At 45.8% G+C, this 22,729-nt stretch overlaps 1 protein-coding gene across 7 annotated transcripts in view; it reads left to right on the top strand.

Moving 5' to 3' along the window:
* LOC102375178 overlaps window positions 1-16,127 on the top strand; it is a 60,359-nt gene extending 44,232 nt beyond the window's left edge. For 5 of the 7 annotated variants that reach the window (XM_025193194.1, XM_025193193.1, XM_025193196.1 and 2 more), the window contains exons 5-9: window positions 577-725; window positions 2,291-2,317; window positions 4,278-4,396; window positions 12,321-12,440; window positions 13,598-16,127. In XM_025193194.1, the coding sequence (XP_025048979.1) occupies window positions 577-725; window positions 2,291-2,317; window positions 4,278-4,396; window positions 12,321-12,417 (392 nt within the window). In that variant the 3' untranslated portion in view covers window positions 12,418-12,440; window positions 13,598-16,127. The remainder of the gene's footprint in view (window positions 1-576; window positions 726-2,290; window positions 2,318-4,277; window positions 4,397-12,320; window positions 12,441-13,597) is intronic. The other 2 variants (XM_006036808.3, XM_025193192.1) reach the window with 1 other exon arrangement.
* The last annotated feature ends 6,602 nt before the right edge of the window (window positions 16,128-22,729 follow it).

Here is a 22,729-nt window from a genome sequence, read left to right as displayed (position 1 = left end):
AGAGCAGCTGCGGCCCCTCCTGCAGGGCACGCTTAATGCTGGTGACTCTGTGCCGCCACTGCTGTCACCGGCTTCGCATCTGGCCGCCACCAGCTTCTTCGTGTCCAGGCCCCGCACAAACTGATTTACACCGGGCCTCACACCCTGCTAGGGTCATCTCTGATCATGTCCATACACAAACTGGGTGTTGCAGGCATTACTGTTGGTGTCTGTCGTGTATGACACACCTTGAATGAAATCCTGACCCTACTGTGGCCAATAGGAATTTTGTCATTGATTTCAAAGGGACCACGATTTTGCTCCTTGTATCATGTGAATATAAGTCCCCTATGAGGGATGGAGAGGGGCCAGTGCTATGGAGATCTACTTGACTTTAACACAACACCTCTTTCTATTGGAGACTGCAGCCTCAGCTATTTGTGGTAAGACCAGGGCTCAGGTACTTCAAGTGGGAAAGAACATCAACCGGAGTTCTCATATGGGTTGGCAGGTCACCACCTGTAGACAGCACTGCCCAGAGGAGTCCATACCCAGCCACTTTGTGAACTGTGACTAAGTCTGTGCATTCAATTGCAGGAAGTGACAGACACCTGGAATCTGGAAACAGTCAGCTGGTGACTGGGCTCAGGAAATCATCAAGTAAACGGAGTAGAGAGGAGAATGAGTTCAGAGATTCTTATAATGTAACTGATGTACAAGCATTAAAAGACCAAGCTATGAAAAAGGTGAGAGAGAAACTCAGAGGCAGAAACAATGAGCAGGCCCTAATGACAGGGCTGAGATAAAAAGATCAGTGCTGTGCAGCAAAATGGCATGAGATCAGCCTGGGGATTCAGACATGGTTCAAGCTTAGGGGCTGATCTTGAAAGCTGCTGACAACTGGAAGGATGTTGGTGGGGTTCAGTGACAGTTCTGGGTGATTAGTACTTCTCATGATCAAAGCCTAAATGAACACATTGGGTGTGTCTCCAAAGCAACATGCAAGTGGGATTGTAGCATGTGCTGGCATTTGTGCACTAGCTTGATTTAGCCAGACAGGTAACAATTGCAGTGAAGACACAGCAGCACAGGCTTTATCATGTGCTAGCAACTAGAGGGCCTATCCAGGGGCCTGAAGGGGGTTTGCTGCGTGGACATGGAGTTTGATGCAGTTGAGGCTGACCTGGAGCATGTTGGCATAACCAGCCTGCACCCCAATGCATATGGGAGGGAAACTAACTTACTTCAGCCTGACAGAGTTTAGGTGAACACTCTTCCTCTCTTATTCTTCTCCATTGTTTGCAACTGCCTCTGTGCTTTCTGGTTCTGGGGGAAGATCAGAAAGACTACAGTCTGTAATCATAGTATTTACAGCTTGACAGGAAAGAGGAAGAAGTGGAATCTTGTGAGAAAGACCATTCTCATGGACTTCCCAGACTAGTGTTGCAGACTCCAGAGATTCAGATTATTTGGATGAGCTTCAGGGATCCAGCCAAAGTTTAGGCACATGCTTAACTTTAAGCACAGAAATATAGCTGGGGGATACAACCATATTTGTATTATGGCAGTGGCCACGGACCTTAACCAAGATCAAGGTGTCATTATGATAATACTGTGCTGTTCGCATTACAGATGAGACATAAGAAGGATAGGGAAAAGAAAGGGTCATTATCCTCAGGTTATAGAAGGGGACTGAGCTATAAAGAGACTAAGGGACTTGAGCAAGGTAAAGCAAGGAGCCTGTGGGAGAATCTACATGAGATGCTTACTGCAGAGCTGCCTAATGAGCTCTTCATTAAAGTGTCACCATTTACACACATGCAGCTATTAGGCCAGAGTAAACTAATTAACTGCACCATAGGTTAGTACTACCTGACACAAGTACTATGGTGGAGTTATTTACCTTGCTACAATGCATTTGTAGATGGTGATTGGGGCTGGCTGGGGCACAAGGGTGCTACACTGTAGGGCTGCCGGCTGGCTAGCCCAGAACTGTAGCACCCTCGTGCCTCAGCCACCCCTCTGCAGTATGTTGAGCTGGGGTGGAATGGCTCCGGGCTGGCAGGCTGACCTTCCAGGCCTCCAGCCATCTGAGGCTGCACTGCCCTGGCTCAATGTGCTGCACTCTGGACGAACATGTAAATGTGGACCTGGGAGCAATAAACTCTGGTGTAAACTGCACCAGTGTTTATTCAGGCACATTCATTGCACATGTATGTGCCCAGTGAGAGTTAGGAAGGAAATCCAATCTAGTGTCTAACCACATGATCATCCCATCCATGTTAACTAGGAACCCACTTTGCCTTTATAGGGTTCTGATGTCAGCAAGGCCATCTCAGTAAGTATGGATTTTGTTAGATCTAGTTCCCACTGACATGATCTCTCTATTATTATTATGGAAACACCTCATAGTCCTGGTGATGATCTTGGATTCCAGAATGTCAGACTCTATACAATCACAGAACAAAAATATGGTACCAGCTCCAAATAACTACAGTCTAAGTAACAGAGCTAGTGGTACCCTAGTCTTCTTTATACATTGTAACCCTTCTTGGTGTTCTTCATTGCAGGTGGATCAATTGCCCTCCCATATTAACTACAGGCAGCGGCATGATCCCAAGCATCCTAAGCCAAGCCTTATATTGGGGCTTTCTGTTAAAGTGGGCATAGCTTTTCATAAACCACATCAGTATCTTACATGGGTGGCTGGGGTGGGGGGAGGAGGATCAAACTGCATAAGGATGTCAGGCCCTTCCACAAAATAAACTAATAATAACAACAACAACAATATAAAGATTTGATATTTTAGCCTGGACATGGTGTTAGGTAAGGACAATTTACTTCCTACCATTAAAACCAATATTTCAGTCTTCATCTGATTTTATGATACATGAAGGCCTTGGGATGAAAACTCACTAGAGTCTAAAAATTATGTCTCCCAGCCATCATAAGCTTGTGCAGCATAGGTGTTTGGCTGTTGAACAGCTGCCAGCTTCTATTCCAGAGGTGGTTGCAGTTCAGTGGGAGGTAAGGGTGATTTCTTCACTCTGTTAACATAGTAAGGAACTTTAGGAGCTTTCTGAATGAAGTTCATTATGGTAATGCAAATGGCTTGGAAAAAAACCTCAGCTAAATATACATCATTACCTTAACATGGGAAAATTATTTTTAATTCTTTTCCAATGGTCTCCTACCAAACATTCACTCCAGGATTTCCAAAACAATGCAGCATTTAACATGAAGGCTCTTGAATCACATCCCTTTTGAACTTCTTAGGATGAGTTGAGTCCCAGGTGGAACATTAGAAGGCACTAATGAGTTTCTCTGAGTTGTGGAAAATAAGAATGGACTGTGATTAATGTTTCAAATGGTGATATCCACTGGGTGGGATTTTGCTGATGTTACAGGAAAAAAATCTTGTGTTTCTCAGTGACCGCTCCTTGACTTTGGTGTCAACTAAAAAGCAGTTTTGTGGAAATGAGAGTTACAACAACGTAACTGAAACTTAGCAAGGAAAGCTAGGCTGTTATTTTTAGGGGGAATTTTTTTGTAAGCAACACCTTGGGTAGATGTAAGGATGTAGGAAATCAGATCAGCCTGTTCCTTAATACAGTAAAACAATTAGGTTAAATGTGCCTTTAGGTAGCTACCAGCAGCATTCACCAAATTGCTGTCAGTCTCTTAAATTTTAACTCAGAAAGACCTCTCATAAGCACAGCAATGTTACATCCCTCTCTCCCCCTCTTTCCATGTTAGGCTCAAGCTCTTAATAAACACAATCAGATCTGGCATTGGATTTGTAGGGGAGTTCTGGACAGATGCTAAGAAATAGGTCCCTCCCTGCCATCACCCATACACCGAATGACTTGCATTGCTCCTCAGTAGATATGACCTGACTTAGGCTAGTGGTGTCTCCTCTGGCCTGGAGCTCTGGGCAATGCCCTGGCTGCTCACCCCTGTAACTGGCTCTGATCACAAGTGCAGGGTTAATACTAGGGGACTAATTTCCTATCCTCAGAATCTGTGAAATAATTTCCACCAGCAGCTGTTAGAATTCTATTGTCTTGACCTGAAACTAGACTGAGCTAAAACCAAAACTAACCAAACAAATAGAATCTGGGCTGAAGAAGGGACCAGAAAATAACAGTCTTGTAGTGGTATCTAGGGTGGTGATGAGATTTTGGATAGCTTGCTCTTTTAAGCAGAAGTCACCTCCATATCACAGGACAGGGGCATTCCCTCAGCATCATCCCAGATTTCCTTGCCACATAAATCATGGTTTTGCTTTCATGATGTAGGGTGAAGGCCATGCTTGGGGCAGAGTGAGGGATCTCATGAAGAAGACGAGGCTGCGGAACCAGAGCAAATTGGAGCTGTCTTCAGCTGCTCTGAAAAGGTCCTGCCCACAGCTCTACAGGTATGGCACCAGATGCAAGTGGGATGTTTACAGGAGTGTTTGGAAGAGGTAGTAAAGAAGCGTAAACATTTGTCTGAGACTACTGATGGAGGGGAGAGTACTTGTCTTAGCCAAGACCACTCATCCTCATTGTTTGCTGCTGCTCTGGTGCACACACAAGCTATTAATAATGTCTGTTGTCCTGGTGATTTAAGATGCCACTAGGTCTGTAGAAGTTATTAGCCCCACTGAGTGAACAGCACTAGCTAATACTAAAGTTCAGTACAAAAATACCTTCTTTCTCTTCACAAAATTTAAGACTCTTGGGCAGTTCACCTCAAAGCAACAGACAGTGACTGGCCATGACCAGTTTGGATTCCCTCCATACCCCAGTTTTTGTTTTAAGACTCTCCTTAGCTTTACCATCAATCTATACACTGACATCTATACATCTCTATGTTCCTCTGTACATCTCCCATTGGGGGGAATAATGATCACCTATTTACTTAACATTTTCCTGAGTATACTCAGTATATACTCATATCCTGAGTATATGTGTGTTTCCAAGACTGTCCATTTCCAGTCACCCCCTGTACAGATATTCTCTGTTATCTTGTAAAGGCCTCCCAGCTGTTTCAGAGATCTCTGGTGCTTTGTATTTATAACTAGGTAATGCTTACATACTCACTACAGCAGGAGCATGACATGAAACTGTGCAACCAAGCTATGTTTGTTCAGCTGGGGTTTTACTACCATTGGAGGCAATAGCTATACTAAGCGTAGGCTTTTTTCAATTTTTAGTCAGGGAACAGTGCCTTAATAATTCAGGAATGTCCCATCATTCCCATAGGTAGTGTTACAATTTTACAAAATACGTGTTCAAATTGGTTCTGTGTAGTTACAGCTGGAAAACTGTCCGTCAGCTATTAGGGTGATTTTCCCAGCTGGGGGAGGGAGGAACACAAACTTGATTTAAGACCAAATACACGTAACAGGCCAGCTTCCTGCTATTGTTTGGGAAAGTGAAAGAAATACAAAACAGAGAGAGATCAAACAGTTCATTTAAAATAGATGGTGGCATAAGCAATCCAACTGGGAAGAAAATACAAGCTATTTAGAAACTTTGCTTTAAACCTGGCCTAAACTCAGACTTTACCTGGGATTCAGAAAAGCTCTCTGCCAATCTATTTAGGGCTGTAAGCTCCTTCTGAGCCTTTCCCCTACTCTCTACAGGATGTAAGGGCTGGAGAAATGAGTACTACGGGTCTGTGCTTCAAATGGGTAAAATGGTATAGTACTGCTGAAGGGAGTGGGCCCAACTGAGAGCCGCACTCATTGTAGAATTGCTTTTGTTCCTAATGGCTCTAGCTGGAACCCAGTGGAAGTGCAGGAAGTGGCACCAGAAATCTCAGAGTTGAAGTTTGCACACATAAACCTCCGCTACCTCTCTCCCCCAACTTCCGGCCCTCACCTTTATTTCATATCTTTTCCTCTTTAGCTTGCTTCCATGCTTTGATTCTTCTTTCTTTCTGCCACGATTAAATTCCCCATCAGACAGAAGGTGGAGCAAATGTGTGTTTACATAGAGAGTTTCAATAGCACCTAAAAGAGCAAAGGCACACTGCAGTTGATCCATTGGCCCCTGTGAAACCTCAGGCCTTAGGGGTCCTTGCAAGGGGTCCTTAGGGGTCCTGTGCAGGTGCTGCTGCATGAAGTGCTGTGTCATCCCCATGGTAGGAGAGGAGTTGACATGGGGAAGACAAAAGATTAGTAACCTGGATTCAAAAGTAAAGGAGGAGCTTCTCCTGTTGTTGGCTGTATGGGGCCATGACCACACCAGCATTTAGGACCACAAGCCTTGTTATATTTGTAAAGTGTAGGTGCCTGCATCTCTGATGAAATTCTGGGCTTCAGCCCCAATCTGATCTCCAGTATCAGACCATTAGCTACAGTAGGACAGTGATTATATGAACCTAATCTTCCTTGGTACCTCGAGTACTACTCCTGTGGTATTGAACTGAAATAAGCTCAGGTGGAGCCTATTTCCATCTATCAATGCATAGGTGCAAAATTTGTTTTTTGCTGGTGGGTGCTTGCAGATGTGAAAAAACAACAAAACTGGCACTTTATGTTAAACTTAGTGAATTTCCATGCCAAGCCCAGTGCAAGCCCAGAAGAGGCAGTATGTTACTTCAACCCGGCTCTGCAGCATCTGTAAAGATCAGGCACTTTAGTGGGGCTTTTAGGTGCTTTTATCTAATAGCTGTTGGTATCAGCTTTAGCTAAAAGTGCCAAAAAGCCCCACTGAGGTGCCTGATCTTTACAGACACTCCAGAGCCAGGTTGAAGTAATGCGCTGCTTCTTCCAGTGAAGCGCTTTTTTATTTATTTATTTTTTTAACGTCTCCAAACAGCCTGTGCCAAAACAGCCGTGGTGTGTCTCGTGGGTGCTGAGCACCTGTTAATTTTTTTTGGTGGGTGCTTGAGCCCTGGAGTACCCACAGAGTCAACATTTATTTATTAACATATAAACCTGAGAGAAGTCAAGATGCATTACTGTTTGCTTTTTTTTTTTACTCAGTCCCATTTGAGTAATTCAGGCAATTAGAAAAAAGTCTCTTTTGTTTTTTCTTTTTATAACTAGGTCAAAAGCAAATCCCTTTCCATACTCCCGTGTGGGTTACAATGAATGATGTGCTCAAGGGTGTTTTTTTTAACATCCACAAAAGTATTCATATATTAGATAAAGAACCTGAGGCTGAACACAGCGAGAAATGGGCTCCTGCCAAGTTAAACAACAGCCACAGGCAATAGCGATTTGCCTTGCACTGTTTTAAACAGGACAATATTTTTTATTTGCAATTTTCATACTGACTCTTCCTTCATACAGAACAGTGTTCACCCCTATGCAGAGGACCTGCAGAAGTGCACAGACCTGGATACGGCCCTCAAAAGGGATACATTTCACCCCCAAAAGTATCATTTAGTGGCCCCTGGACAAAGAACTTATTCCAGCCTAGTTGTCTATTGAAGCTAGGGACAGATATTACACATCAGCTGGTTTAAGTGATCAGAAACTGGTTTAAACCTGTAACGGAACATACGTTCAGTGCACATAAACCACTCTCAAAATGGCCAAAACTGGTTTGAGATAAATCTGGTTGAATGTAGTATCACACTTAACCAATTGAGGTCAAGCCAGTTTATGGAACTTCTGTCCCAGACCGCTTCCTGGTTTAAGTTAAATCAGAGTCTTCCAGCATCCCATCATGTTCTGCAGGCCTGGGCTGGGCTGGGCTGGGCTGGGCTGCCTGTTCCAGCCAAGCAGGGTTGGCCCCTCCCCCTCCTCCCTAGCCAGAGCACTGTCACTGCTCTGGCTGGCTGAGAAAGGGATGGGGGTGGGAAACCCTGTTCTGGAGTGTTGCCAGGTCTGCCTGGCAAGGGGACAGCAGCCTGTGCCAGGTGTTCCCAGCCCCCCACCCCCCTTTCTGCTCCAGTGGCAGAAGCAGGCCAGACCCCGGTAGCCTGAAGGGAAGCAGGAGTTTAAATCCCCCCATTGCAGGGGGTTGGGTGGTAGTGTGGGCACAGGGGGGAGGGGGGATGTGACCTGGCTGCAGGGGGTGGGGCAGCCGCAGTTGGGTGGGGGTCAGCACCTGCTGCCTCCCACCTCCAGCCCTATGTGGGGTCCATGGTTTGCAGGTAGGCCGTAGCTGCAGTGTGGCTCCCTGCCCCCGGCGGGGGAGGGAGCACAGCTGTGCTGGCGGCAGTGGGAGCACGGCGGTGGCAGGAGCACAGCAGTAGCAAGCAGGAAGCTCCTGCAGCCGGCGGTGGCACTGGCGGCAGCAGGGGGTGTGTGTGTGTGTGTGTGTGTGAACGTTGACCAGCATTCGGCATCCAGATGCAGCCAGCAGTGTTGGTGGAGGGGTGGCAAGTGGGGACTGCCCGCAGGCACTGCCAACAGTGTCAGCGGTGCCTTTTTGCAGGGGGTGCACCACCATGCTCAGGGGGTGCACGTGCACCCATGTGCACCCCCTACACATTGCCTCTGCCACCACCCTCTCCCAGCAGTGGTGGAGCAAACTATCACAGTAGGTAGAGGTGAAGCACTGTCACTCGCTGCCTGCTTGTGATGGCACTGGGCACTCAGGGTAGGCTGCTGTGGGGCAGAGGCATGGGCAGTGGTGGGGGGAGGCAATGGACCTCCACAGTCTCGTCCAGCCCAGCCCAGCCCCGCGGCCCAGGACTGCAGCCCAGTCTGGTCCGACCCTACGGCTCAGGGGCATAGGCAGTGACTGACCCACAGTAGCTTACCCCTCCCTCTCCAGGTGGTGGTGGTGGAGCAAACCATCACAGTGGACAGAGGCAAGGTACCTGTCAGCTGCTGCCTGCTCATGGCAGCACCTGGGTGTTTGGGGTGGACTGTAGTGGACCAGTTGCTGCCTATGCCTTGGGCTGCAGGCTCGGCTGGATTGGACCGGGCTGCACTCCTGGGCTGCAGGGCCAGGTCAGACCGGATTATGGCACTTCATTGCCTCCCCCCACCACTGCTCATGCCCTTGGCCTGCAGCAGCCCACCCCGAGCAGGCGGCGGGTGACAGATGCTTCACCTCTGCCTGCCATGATAATTTGCTCTGCCACCACTGGGAGGCAATGGTGGTGGGAAGCTGCACTGCAGCTACAGCCCAGCTGCAAACTGCGGCCCCCATGTGGGGCTGGAGATGGGAGACGGCAGGTGCTGACCCTTGGTCCCTGTAGCCGCCCCAGCCTGGATTGCACTGCCGCAGCCAGAGGCAGCGATAAGTGGCTGGCTGGCCACTCCTTGGAGGGACTCGGCCCAGGGCACCGCGTTTGTGCCCATGCCACTGCTGACTGCAATGGGGGGATTAAACCCTCCCCCCTTCTCCTTCAGGCTACTGGAGTCTGGCTGCCATGGTCCTGGATACACAATCACCGCCACCTCTGCAATAGAAGTATTAAATCTATGCTTCCTCTCAGGCTACTGGGGTCTGGCCATGCACCCACTCTTGCTGCCAGCCAGCAAGTGAGTGGGGGTGGGGGGTGGGGACCCCTGACAGAGGCAGCTTCCCCACTCCACGCAGACTCTGGCTGGGGTCCCTGCAGGCCTGGCCATGTCCTTTCCCTTAGGTTAGTTCCCCTCCAGCTGAGGGCTTGCTCTAGTGCCCTGCAGCTTCTGGCCTGAGCCACTGCAGGCATTGACCTGCATCCAGAGTCAAAAGTGAATGTCTGTTCACTTGCAAATTGGTTCATATTCTACACAGGTTAGATTCACTTGAAAAGATTAAATCAATTCAGGCTCCAGCTTTTTGAATGTCTGTCCCTAGTTTGAGAGAAGAGGTCTTTCCCAACCTGTTTCCCTTGGGCTGATCTTACTGTTTTAAAGATTTTCTTAAGCAATGAATGAACTTCAGAACGTCAAGAATTGGCTCTAGGCAACAGACAAGCATTCTGGTGGTATTTCAGATCTTATGGTGAGAGCTGAGTCCTGGATGCAAGAGTCAGACTGGAAATGCTTTGGGAATCTGCCTCTGTATTTTTGCTACCCTTCCATTGGCCTGGTATCAGAGCATGAGGTTTTGAGAGTGGTCTGTGACTTCATCCAAGTTCTCCCCTCATTCATAGATTCATAGATTGTTAGGGGCTGGAAGGGACCTTATAGATCATTGGGTCCAGTTCCCCTGCACTTGACAGGAAAAGACAACTGGGGTCAAGTGGCCCCAGTGAGGTGACTGTCAAGTCTCCTTTTGGAGATTTCCAGGGTAGGTGATTGCACCACCACTGGAGGGAGTTTATTCCACAGTCTGGACACCCTGTGAAGGAGGTTTTCCTGGAATTAAGCCTGAAGCGGCCTTCCAGGAGTTTGTATCCATTGCTCCTGGTCTTCCCCGGGGGTGCCCTGGTTAACAGCTGTTCACCAAGTTCTTGATGTACTCCCCTGATGTAGCGGTAAGCTGCTACCAAGTCCCCTCAGCCTTCTCTTCTATAGGCTGAAGAGGCCCAAGTCCCTCAGCCTCTCCTCATACGACTTGTTTGGCAAGTCCCTGATCTTCTCTGGACCCTTTCCAATTTTTTGTGCAGTAGCTTGTTGCTACAGTGCAGTAGGGTCAGAAACGACCCATGTGGTGCCAAGTAATGCCAGTTACTATGTAGTCATTTAGTACTTGCTGTACTTGCTAAAGCAAGTACTAAATAACGGCACAGTAACAACTGTGCAGTCGGGCGCATATTTAGATGCGCCCGCTATTCCTAATGCTTCTTGCTGCTGGAGGAGCTAGATATACCATAAAGACAGTTTTACTTATGACTGATCTCCCACTACGTGTTTCTAGTTTTGGCTATATCCCACAAGCAGTCATATATATGAAAAGCAGTGGACCCACCCAGACAGTTCCCAGAAAGATCTGAGCTTTTCTGAAGGACCTCTATAAACAAAACATGTTCTTGGTTCCCCCCTTGCTAATTCTTTCTAGCGATGAATATGAGCTGTGAAGTTCTGAGGGATCAGGAACCCCATGGTCTTTTACAACCTCATCACTTAGGATTTCTCCATATATGTATACATAGAGATGTACTGCTAATGTAGCTCAGTAGGACTAGGCTGAGTTGGGGTTGTTAAAACCTCTTTGTTTGCTAGGGTGTTAGTCCTAATTCCTCACTCTTTGGTAACAACCAAAAAAAATGGCTACATTGTGGAGAACGAGCTGGGGTGGTCTATGTGGTTCCATACAAATTGACCTCCCAGTTATGGCGGCACACAGCCAGAGGTTGGGAATGACCCTGGGAACAGCCCCTGTGTGATACTTTATGCTCCTGCTCATATGGGAACCTAGTCTCTGTGGCAAGATATGAATGAAAATAACCAACTTCAGTAAAATGAAGTAGGAAATCATTGTGCTCATTTTAAAGATTTTAAAAACAGATTAATTTTACATTTACACTTTACAATTTAAGCAAAATCTTTATATCAGATATCCAAATGGTGATTTTCAGCAATGACCCATTATCTGTAACCTTTTCATTATTTTGGATTTAGAAACTCACAAATAATTCCTTAGTGGCAAAAACTCTATTTGCAAGAAAGGATTTTTTTAAAATCACCGTAAAATGTGATTAAAAGTATTTTGGCAAGCTCTACACTTTATCTTTTACTAGCTCACAGGGCCTAATCTAAAGCTCACTAAAATCAAAGGGAATCCTTCCATAGACTTGCAGTGTGTTTTAGATTCAGAAATAAGAGTTTGTCTATGTTGCAGTCAATGGGAGTGGGCTTCTGTTGGAACAAGGCAATGGAGTAGCCATAGAGCAGCTTTGAGTGTGTGTTGATGAGTGTGCCTGAAAGTGCCACTGGGAAGAGGACACCGGATCATTCTGAGGCATCTACATTGCCTCACATCCAGGAATGGGCATACGCAGTGCAGGAGCATATGGGCAGGTCCTGCTTCTCACCAGCAGCCCTGGACTTGACATGGAAGCAGGACAAACTTCCTGAATAGCACACTATTCTATAAAGGTCTAAGGTGCTAATCTACCCTTCCTTAGCACAGATAATTGACCTTGTTTCTCAACACCTTATTTCCTACCCACTAAAAAGTGCTAGATTTTTAAAAGGCGACTCTCCCTGTAATTTCCCCACCACCCACCAACCTCTGGGGGTTAAACACTGCTTATTCTCATAGAGAGCCATATTTTCACAGTTCTTTCTGTTATGCTGGGACTCAGTGCTAAGCAATGCATATTATAGCTCTCCCTTTTTGGAAGCTGCTCCAAATATTGTGAAAGCCTCAGCTTTGGAAATTTAGGCGGGAGGAAATAATAGAGCTGGGTGTAGCTCAGGTGTGTGTGCCTGCACACTAGGTAACATGTGCAAAAGCATGCCACCATGTGTTCCAAGTGCTATAAACATTAATAGCATTTTTCCATTTGTTTAGGCCAGATATTATGTCTTCAGATCTGAGGAAGACAGAAAGGAACTCTATGATAGTGCTGGGGCACAGCACAAAGAATGAAAACATCTGGCCTCTCTGATAATCTGGATGGAATGGAACAAGGTAAGAAAATGACCAGGGGAGAGGGGCTGCATAGCAGAAGCCAGAGAATTTCTCCCAGAAATTCCTACATCAAGTTCAAGAACCCATTTGTAGGAACACAAGGTTGGGAAGAGGCAGACAAGGTTCCTTGGGTGAATCTGATATCTTTTATTAGACCAACCCAAATAGTTGGAAAATAATTATTAAGCAAGCTTTCAGGTTCAAAAACCCTTCGTCAGGCTAAGGAAGTTTCAGCAGTTGGTGTGCGCTCTTGCTGGATGGAATGAAAAGTGAAGAAGCCAGCAGCTGGGCTGGTATGCGTACAAGACAGGTAGTCAGTGAAAATGTAGATTGAGGAGTCAATGGGTGAGAAAGAGGCTTTCTAGGATATCAAGTCTAGTCTCCTGCAGTTGCAGGCAGTCTAGGAATTACACCTTCTCCTCCTCCCAGAATGAAAATCACTACTTCAAACCCTCACTTAAAGCTACAAGGAACAGGATCAGCAACACCATCACAAAACAAAACAAACCAACCACGTATAAAATGCCCTGTCCCAGCAATGGCAGGGAAGTACTTGCTCAGTATATACTTAAACAAACCTGGGAAAAGATCTGAACCCCACACTACAGTGGAAGGCAAAAATCTCATAATCTGTGCCTCTAACATACAGGAAAAATTCCTGCCTGACTCCAAATCTGGCTATTGGTATGACTGAGTGGAATAGCAGGGCCAGCCTTAGCTATGGTCAGTGACCTTATAAATGGAATTTAAGACCTCCAAATGATATTGGGCAGTGGTAGCAGAGCAGGGAGGGTCTGTCTTCCTACATTCTCTAGACATGTGAATGCAAGCCCTGTCAGGATTAGCAGTGAAGCCCCTCACATTTAACTCAGCTGTGTAATTGGGCACCTGGTCATTCAGTTTGGCGGGGTAGAGTCAGCCAGATAAGATTCTGGCCGCATCACTTGTGTGCCCATGGTTATGGAAACTGTTGTGCTTTAACCTTGAAGGTCTGCTAGGCTCAGGCAGACCTTTGGCTTGTTACCTGACAACATCCCTTTAGTTAAATTAAAAGGGGAAAAAGAGGGAGCTCATACTTTGTTTCCACCACTGAAAAGCTGTCAACTGGGCAAAGGCAGCAGGGTCTCTTTCTAATCTCCTGCACTTTCTTGTTTCAGAGAAGAACATTACTAGACCCTAAACCACAAGACCTGGGATGCACCTATATTTTCCAGGCTGTGTCATGGAAGGAAGAGGAAGAGTAGAAAGTAGGGAGGTAGAGAAAGGTTTGTTGAAGAGTGGCATGTTTGGCTCTGTATGGCTTTGCTCTCCAATCTAGAGTGTGCTTAAAAACAAAGCTACATATCACAAGCATAATTACTGGTCACAGCAACAGGAATAACAGGTATGCTTAGCATTTGGTGTGAAACCTCTTTTCTGGGCTATGGACAGATATTTGTGTGCTGCTACTTGTTCTGTGTCCTTGTTCTCTGAAGTTTTTCTCCAGTGGAAACAGTCTTGAGCTTACAAAAATTCCATAGACTCTTTGCATATGGTAGAAGTTGCTGGTTGTGGGGTGTCAGGCTCAAGGGAGTTTTACATTTCCAGCTGCGTACATACCTAAACCACATTCACATTCTGAAACAGTCATTGTCCATCTGTGATTGGCAAGGAAACGTTAATGAAACCCAAGCAATCACTGAGTCTCTGAAAGCTAAGATTTTCTAAAACTATATTCAAATCAATGATTAAGACCCAATCCAGTACATGCAACCCACTTTATCTCAGTGAAGCCCCAGTAAATTCAGCAGATCTCCAGGTAGACAGGCGATTACACCAATACTGAGGTCACTGAGGCCCAAAAGACACTTAAATAAGCAGCCTTATCTTCAAGTTTTGAGGGAACACTCACAATGATCCTTGATTACTTAGGCACCCATGGTTTTGAAAAGCCAGGTGACCTGTTTTCTCTTGGGAGCCAAACTCAGGTCCTCATTTAAAACAAAAAAGTTCTGGGCAGTCTGAGTCAAAGATTTTGGCTTTATGGGACTACTTGCTTGTTCAAGTGCCAGGTGCCAAAGGTTTTGGGACAGGCTCACACACTGGACAGATTAGCTAAACCCCACGCCCTCTTGGATTGAGCACAGGTTTAGAGCTCTTCCCAAAAGAACTGGGAAGCCAGGAGTGGAAAAGAAAGTCAATAAGATAGACATGTCTTTTACAAGTCACTTCTGTTTCCTTCTAGGGGCTATACTCCTTCCACTCTGTTCATTACCTTAGAGTTCTTAGACCATACACAGCTGGACTGTTGCCAATCATCCAATGTCCACCATTGAACAGTCTTAAGAGACAGTCAGACCATAGTGAGAAGGGTCCCAGGGAAGCCATGGCTACAGTAGCATTCCAGCAAACATACAACTTTTGGTGCAAGGGGTCATGCATGTGGGGTAGAAGTTTAGAAAACTAGTTTCTGTTTATTGCACGTTGCAACATTAGAATCATGTTGCAGAGCTACTTATCAAGCAAGCCTCAAAGTTAAAGGATCTCAGATAGGAATTTAAAGATCTGACCTGCTCTAGAACTCCGAGAGGTTGATAAACCAACAGAGCCGAGCAAATTTCAGAAGATTCAGAATTAGAATAAGTATCCAAAAGCTTAACTGATTTGCCTTTACTTATCTAGAACTTCTAGATCCATAGAACTAGGAAGTCTCTAAATGACAGAATCTCTTGTGTGACTTCATGTAATTCTGCCTATTTGCACAGCTGAAAATGGAAACAAGGAGAGCTAGCCAAACTCCAGCTCAGATAAGGTTCAGATTTAGAGCATGTGAACGAGTTGTTGGGGAGGTAGAGAAAACAAGCTATTAAATCCAGGTGGTTTGTCTGGGTTTAGAAGCCAAAGATACAGATCTGGATCCAAATTTACTTGCAGCTGGGGGGGAGGGGAGGCAGTGATTTCAGTCCACCTTTCATTCAGAACATGCAAAAACATGCTGGAAGACATTTGGCTTGAATTGTGTTCATGCATGACATAATCCAAGGAGGAACCGCCATTTAAAAAAAATCAAAGTCTGTTTAGACACATAGACCAAAACATGTAAAAGATTCCAAAAATGACCTTTAATTTGTGTGGCCAACTAAAGACAGCCTGGGCCTGATTTTCAAGTTAAAATGTCCAAAAGCTAGTTTTACAGAAGTGTTTATGCTTAGAACTTACTTAAAAATCAGGTCTTTGGTGTTCCAATCTGACCACCCCCAAAACAGCAGTTACAACATATTTCAGTTGTGCTGTCTCTGTCACCAGTCTAGGTTTCTGTTCCTCACTGTATATCTTTCCAGCTTCACCCAAAAGCTGCAGAGATTTAAAGCATGATTATTCTGTGAATAGTCGGTATTTCTTCATAAGCACGTAAGCCAAAACTTGCATTGAGATACATCCTGCATGATCCTGCTGACTTCATGGGATGTGAATCAGTGCTGGATAAGGCCCGAAGTGCTCTAGATGGGAGTCAAAATCCCAGTTCATAACACTTACCTTCACATTTATGTAATTTGTTTTATAAAGCAAATTATTCCTTTTTTGTATTATGACATTATATTAAATGTACTCATATTTTAGAAATCTATTTATAACATGCACCATACTGTATATTTGCCCACATGTGGATTTATTGTATTACATGTGTAACAAGCTTAATAAAAGCATTGCGATTATGAAATATGTTTGGTCTTATTTTAGTAAGTAGCCAAGTTGAGACCAATAGCTTCTTCCAGGTTCAGCATGTGAGAAGGCAAGTGCTAAATTTTTGGTGTACCGAGTTGGCTAAGAACTGGTCTACTCTTTAATGCTGCGCTTCAAGGAATATTGACAAATTTGGAAAGAACTGGAGTTGTTTTATTGAAGGGTTGCCCAACTGATGGCCTGAAAGGGGTTAAACTGCAGCCCTCAGCCTACCTCCCAAATGCCAGTCCCCTCTCCAACTACAGCTGCTGCTGCTGGACCCTCTTCTTGTCCCCAGCCCAGGGGCAGGATAGCAAGTTCTGGGGAGCCTGGAGCTCAGGGACCTAGGTGGCCCCACACAGTGGTAGGAACTAAAGGAGGCTCGTACAAAGAGGGAGGGGGGTGCACAACAAGGGGAGCCTGCATGACAGGGGAATTCATGGGTATATGGGTCAGGAAAGCCCATGGAATCCATGCAATGTGTGGCCTGGGGAGCCTATAGCCTATGGAGATGCAGCCCCAACCGCTGAAAAAAGTCAGACAGCCTCATTTTGTTGGTATAAGATACTATTCCCATTGAAATTAAGAGGAACGGGATAAAACCCTAGAAAAACTTTTGGATCTTTTGGATATACATTTTCAAGAGTTGCTGGTGATGTTGAGTGACTGAACAGGGTCCTTGCAGTTTCAGAAGTGTGAAACATGGATTCCAGATGGAAGAGAGAATGTGTCACTTCTGAAGTGAGACTTAAGGCAGCTCACATAGGTGCCCAGGAACAGACATGCTCATCATTAGAGGTTATATTTGAAATCTGTATATTTGGAACAGTTTTTGACACAAAAAAAAGAAAGAAAAGAAAAAACCTAGACAAGAGCCCAGTTTTTTTCCCAGTGTAAGAATAACTTTGCCAAAACATGCAAGCTAGGCTCACACATACATGGGGGGAGGTCCTGAGATTGAGAAGTAGAGAAAAATAGGAAGGAAAACTATAAAGTCATACAAACTATGCAAGGAGTGGAGGCTCACCGGAAGCCATGAACGATACAGGTGAAGAAAAGAAGGGACCTGTGCTCCTGTGGCAGGACAAAAAAATATGGAGACAGCAGAGTGGGAGGTTGTCTCATTGATTCTTGTGCTATGACTGTTCTGGGGATATACTGGCGTGGTGAGTACTAACCTGTTGTACACAGCTTCTATTATCTATCTACTATTAGAAGTCTAAGAGACAGACTGTGCATCAAGAGCTCTTTGCCATTTCTAGGATGCTAATGAAAGCTAGAAGAAAGTGGGACTAACAGGACTCTCAAGTGCTTTACCCATTTTCATGCCCAACTCTGTAGGTATAGGCATTTGAGCTTGCCATTTCTTTGCCTGCCAACAGCAGACAAGTATCACAAAGATAAGTGCCTCAGAGGTATTAAATGAACCTAGGTGACCTGTATATGATGAATTATCAGTGTCAGAAGTACCATGTTACTTGGCACCAAAATGGTGCTTTGTATAAAGATTTTCAAAGTGATTGAAAGACAGATAATAGCACACAGAACATTGTGAGAGCTTAAGTACTGAGAAAACTGACAGTCCTCCAGCCACCCAAAGGGCTGCACTGGGGTGACATGAAGTTTTCAGCTTAAAGCTACCACCCTAAGAAGGAGAAAGGCTCCTAAACCACTCCTTTCTATGTATTTCTCCAGCCTCTCCATGCCTGTTTGTTCTCTAAACAGGTGTCGGAAGAAAAAGTTTCAAGCTCCAACTAGCTTTAATGAAGAAAGACAAGGCATGGGGTTTTCAGTTTAGTTGCAACTTGCCCCTCCACTTCCCCCCCAACCGAAAAAAGTCTGGCAATCAGAATTTGAGTATTCTTTTGGTCTTTCCACCCTCAACACACACACTAGCTAACAAGGTGGCTTTTCATCAGGAGATGTGTTTGAGGCAAATGTACTTTATGATACTGATTTCAAGTCCTGCAACAGGAGTATTTAACACAGTGCCAGGTCTGGGAATAAGTTACATTCTCTAATTCTGGAAGAAGTAGATTCCCCTCTCTCTCCTCATGCTTCCAGAAACACAGGTCTCCTTCCCCTGTGGACCCTCCCCCTCCCTCCACCTCACATGCCTGCCGACAACCCCCCGAGTATGTGACAAAGGACATGCTCCCACATGTCTTAGATCCAGTTTATGTCTGTTTTAATTTGCATATACAGATGTGTGTTCATCTATTGATACAAGGGCACTTGGGTAAAGCTACCAAACAAAAACTTCAGCAAACTAAAAGATGGTAACAAAATAGATTTGCTTCCCCAGTTCCAGCTTGTGTATTCAAGGCCATAGTTATATTTGCTCTCAATAGTCAGGAGACTAGGGAATCTATATAACTACAGGAAGAAAGTGATATTGGGGTCACTATTCAGCTATCCTGCTATAGGCTAAACCTCTTAAGAACCAAGATGCAGCTTGTTTTCCTAAAAAAAAAAAATCATAGCTAAATGGCAGACTCAAGGCCAAAAGCCTGTTTTGTTCTCCCTGTGAGCACTTGCACAAGTTAGGATGAAGGTGCATGCCATAGGTCTACAAGCACTGTCATTCCTTGTATTCTTCAGACATTGGGCTGTCTGGGCCTAGCTTGACTTATGGCTAATAATGCCAAGTGTTCCCAACAGCTGTTGTGGGTTAATTTCTATAAAAGTCACAGGTCAAGGCTAGACTTGCTTGGGGCAGGACTTCAGGCGGTTGCCTGCTTGAAAGTGCTTTATAGGGCAATACATCATAGTAAGTGACCTGCCGAGATGGCAGGTGGTTTCAAGATGGGACCTTTGTAAGGTTATTTCAAGCTGACAGACAGTCAAGCAGCAACCAGATGTTGCCGTTGATGATGCACTGGCAGAAGTTAGGGACTGGACTGGTATTTTACAGAGCTAAGAAGCAAAAGTTCTCCAACTGGAATGGAAGCAGATTCTTTTTCTGTTGATTAGGCACAGCTGGAGGCAGGGTTGTACAATATTCTCTTAATACAACTGACAGTTGAGATTTAGACATAGGCAGATGCACTCAGAACATTAAGGAGCAAGATACTCAAAAGAAACTGCAACAAATGTTTCAGTTTAGCCAAGCAAAACTGGATTAAAATTAGGGATGGAGAAGGACAAGTTTCCTGCCTTAGCACAGGAAGTTACTATGAGCTCCTGCTCATGAAAGCTTATGCACCTTATGAACTCATTGAATTGGAGATGCACCTCTACCCTACCTTCAGACAAATAGTCCCTTTAGCTATCAGTTACTGTCCTCTGTAGAGTGTCATTGGCCTTTACTTTCTTCCAAAGCTTGCCTAGAAAGCATTACATATCACTCACCTATCTGCTCCAATCGGGCAGCCTCCACACCTGTGCTGGCTCATTAGAAACTCAGCCAGGTCAGACTCCATTAAAATTCATGCTGGATCAAGTATGAAGCAAGCCTGGGACAGGCTACAGCTGCTGGCAGCAGCAACCCACAACTACAGCTGTGGGCTTCCACTAAGTTCCAGGCAGTCTGGTGCTCACGCCAAACACGTAAAAGCATGGTTCTTATAACAACAGCAATAAGAGATGTAATAAAGCCAGGTACTAATCATGCAGTTACAACACTGTAGGAGAAAAAAACAACAACAACCACCTGACAGTTTTGTCCAGGGCATCTTAAGGTGTCAGATGATGAATTCAGATTCCCCATCCTATGATAGTGATCATTAGAATCAGACATTCTCTGAGCCTGCATACTTGAACAGGAATCTGATCCTAAGTGCCAATCCTCTGCAACCCGCACTCAAGGGTGAAAGCCACAACTCCCCTCACTAGGTTCATTGGACATTGCCCTTCCCTAAGCCCCTGAACTTCTGCTTCTACTTTCTGCTTCAAATCAAGCAAGGCATTTCTACCTATGGCATGCAGAGCTTGGCAGCAGGCCTGACCCTTCACAACAGCACTAAAGGGCTCAGCACTTACACGTGCAAAAAAGGACACCAGTGGCTGGAATTTCACTGGATTCCAGGGTTGTTGGATGCAGGTACATAAATTCCTGTTGGCTCCACTGAAGGAGGTGGGGAGGGGGAGAAATTGCAGCTGTTGTATTATGGATAATACTGGACTACACCAGGAGACTCCCCAGCAGAAGCATGGAACATGAGACTTCCATCAAACACTTAAAGCAGGATGTCTAATGAGGTTTTGATCTCTGGCTGATCATACAATCACAGTTCCTTTTAAACACATTCACCCATCAAGTGGAGATAAACAACCCCAGTTTTAAGGATAATAGTGATTTTGTAATTGGTAGTGATGTGGCCACCTCATTATACCTCAGCGATTAAAAGCTTAGTCTACCAGAGGAATTACGGCAGCCAGAGACAGGGGATGGTTAGGAAGAAACCAAGTCAGGTTCTCCTGAGCCCCACCCCAGCTTAGTTTATATTTGGGTCTATATGTACTTTAAGGCTAGACCAAGATTTTGCACTCATTTCCCACATGTGAGAGCAGAGAGGGAAAGAAGCCTCACAGACTGGAGGTAGCCTTGGGGAGTTACTTTACTGGAGGTAGCCTTGGGGAGTTACCTCCATTGCTGGGAGCACACACCAGGAGGCAATACTCCTCATGAAGTGGGTGCACCTCAGAGCTAGCCTGCTCCAAGAGGCTCACAGATGGAGGAGGAAGAAGCCTCAGGTTAGGGCAGATTCTGGGCATTCACAACAGGATCTTACCATCCCTGCAAGCATCTGCTGGGAAGCAGAATCTGTTGTGTCGTATTGTGTTTTCCTTGCACAGTCCCTTTAAGGCCAAAGCCCTCACATTCAGCACTGCAGGGTTCAGTTTGCTTGTGGCAGTTTTGCAGCCCCGGGGACTCCCTGTTCTCTGCCATGAGGAGCCGGGACATATTCTTCGTTCCTCTCCCTTCACAGGACTGGGTTGAGTCAAGAGGCAGAGCAAGTATAAGATCTGCATACATCTACCAAGGGCAATTGTTAAGATCCACCCTGGATATTATTCCAGATAATTATAATGATACAGCAAAAGCTTTGTTATCTGGCATCCCTGGGGAATGAGGGGTGCCGGACAACAAAATATGCTGGTTAATTGAGAGGCCCGAACAGGTGTCTTTGCCTGTTCAGGCCACCGCTTCTCCCACCGTGTCCAGGGCGTTGCTGCCCCTCCCACCGCATTGCTGCCCCCTCGCAGGCCCCATGCAGCCTGCTTTGCCCCAGGCCATGGGGGCTCGGCAGCGCAGGCTGCTTTGCCCCATGCCGTGGGGGCTCAGCAAAACCAGAAGTGCCACGGTGGGCACTTCCAGTTTCGCTTTTACCCTACAAGCTGGCACGCCGGTTAATAGAGCGTGCCGGCTTGTAAGGTGCCGGTTAAGGCAGCTTTTACTGTAAATAACTGTTAGTTCAACCCAGGAGTGTCCAGAGTGTGTTGCTGAACTCACACCATATCATCTGGCAACAAGGATGGGATGCTTTGCTGAAAAGACACCCCTAGATTGTGAGGACGACATTCTGAGACCAGGCTGTGTTTTGTGATCAGAGGGAAGGTTTTTTTCCTTCTATTTTTCTCTGTATATGGCTGATGTAAGTTAAAACGGCTACATTGGGGCATATAGAAGAATTTGATGCAAGGCAGCTGGCTTCTTGGGACTCTTATGTGGAAATCCTATTACCTGGAAGCCAACAAAGTGGAAAACCCAGAACAGAAGCGTGCGATCCTCCTGACAGTCTGTGGTGCCAAGACATTGCCCATTGTTCGTGCCCTCACAGCACCTGCCTTACCAAACACTAAGTCTTATGCTGAACTAATTGCCCTGCTAAAGGCACATTTTTGCCCAAGGCCATCTGTTACCCTGCAGAGATTTCATTTTTTAAATACGACCAAAAGGCCAATGAAGGTATAGCAGATAACCTGGCGGAGCTTTGTTGCCTTGCCGAATTTTGTGAGTTCGGTGATCTCCTGGATGGCCTGCTTGGCCACATAGAGGGGTTTTCCTCTTGAAGGCCAGTTCCAGGAGGCAAAAAGACTGTGGCAAATGCATTCACTCCCAAACCACTCACAGATTAGCGTCCCCAGAACGTGAGGTACAAAACCTATATTTGATTCAAAATGTTGGTGCTGTTGAAATTCAAGGTTCTGAGATGATTGCAACTGTAGTAATAAATGGACAGAAGTGCAAAATGGAAGTGGGCTTGGGTTCAGGAGTATCCCTCATAGATGAAAACACATTCTTCCAGTTGTTTCAGCACCCTCTCCCCAAGTTATTGTGGAAACTTTGGGTAGTTGCAGTGTAGATATCCAGTATGGATCTGTTAGACAGTGTCTACACCTCATTGTCACTAAGGATTCCTGCAAAAGTCTTTGGGGGAGAAATTGGTTCTCACCATTGGGAATCAGTATTCAAGGTGTACACAGTCTCTACACAGAAAGTCTGGAAAGGTTTGTGTGACGGTGGCGTGCCGCCATCACGGGCACAGGCTAAGGGCAGGAAGGGTTGTGGGGCGGATACAACCCCAAGATAGAGCCCCGGGCGGGGGTACTTACCTCCGGGAGAGACGGCGGCGTCAAAGCCA

This window comes from Alligator sinensis, unplaced genomic scaffold (assembly GCF_000455745.1).
Source record: "Alligator sinensis unplaced genomic scaffold, ASM45574v1 scaffold1277_2, whole genome shotgun sequence".
In the NCBI taxonomy this organism is placed as follows: Eukaryota; Metazoa; Chordata; order Crocodylia; family Alligatoridae; genus Alligator; species Alligator sinensis.
The sequence above is the reverse complement of the archived record's forward strand: the minus strand, read 5'-3'. Positions and strand labels throughout refer to the sequence as shown.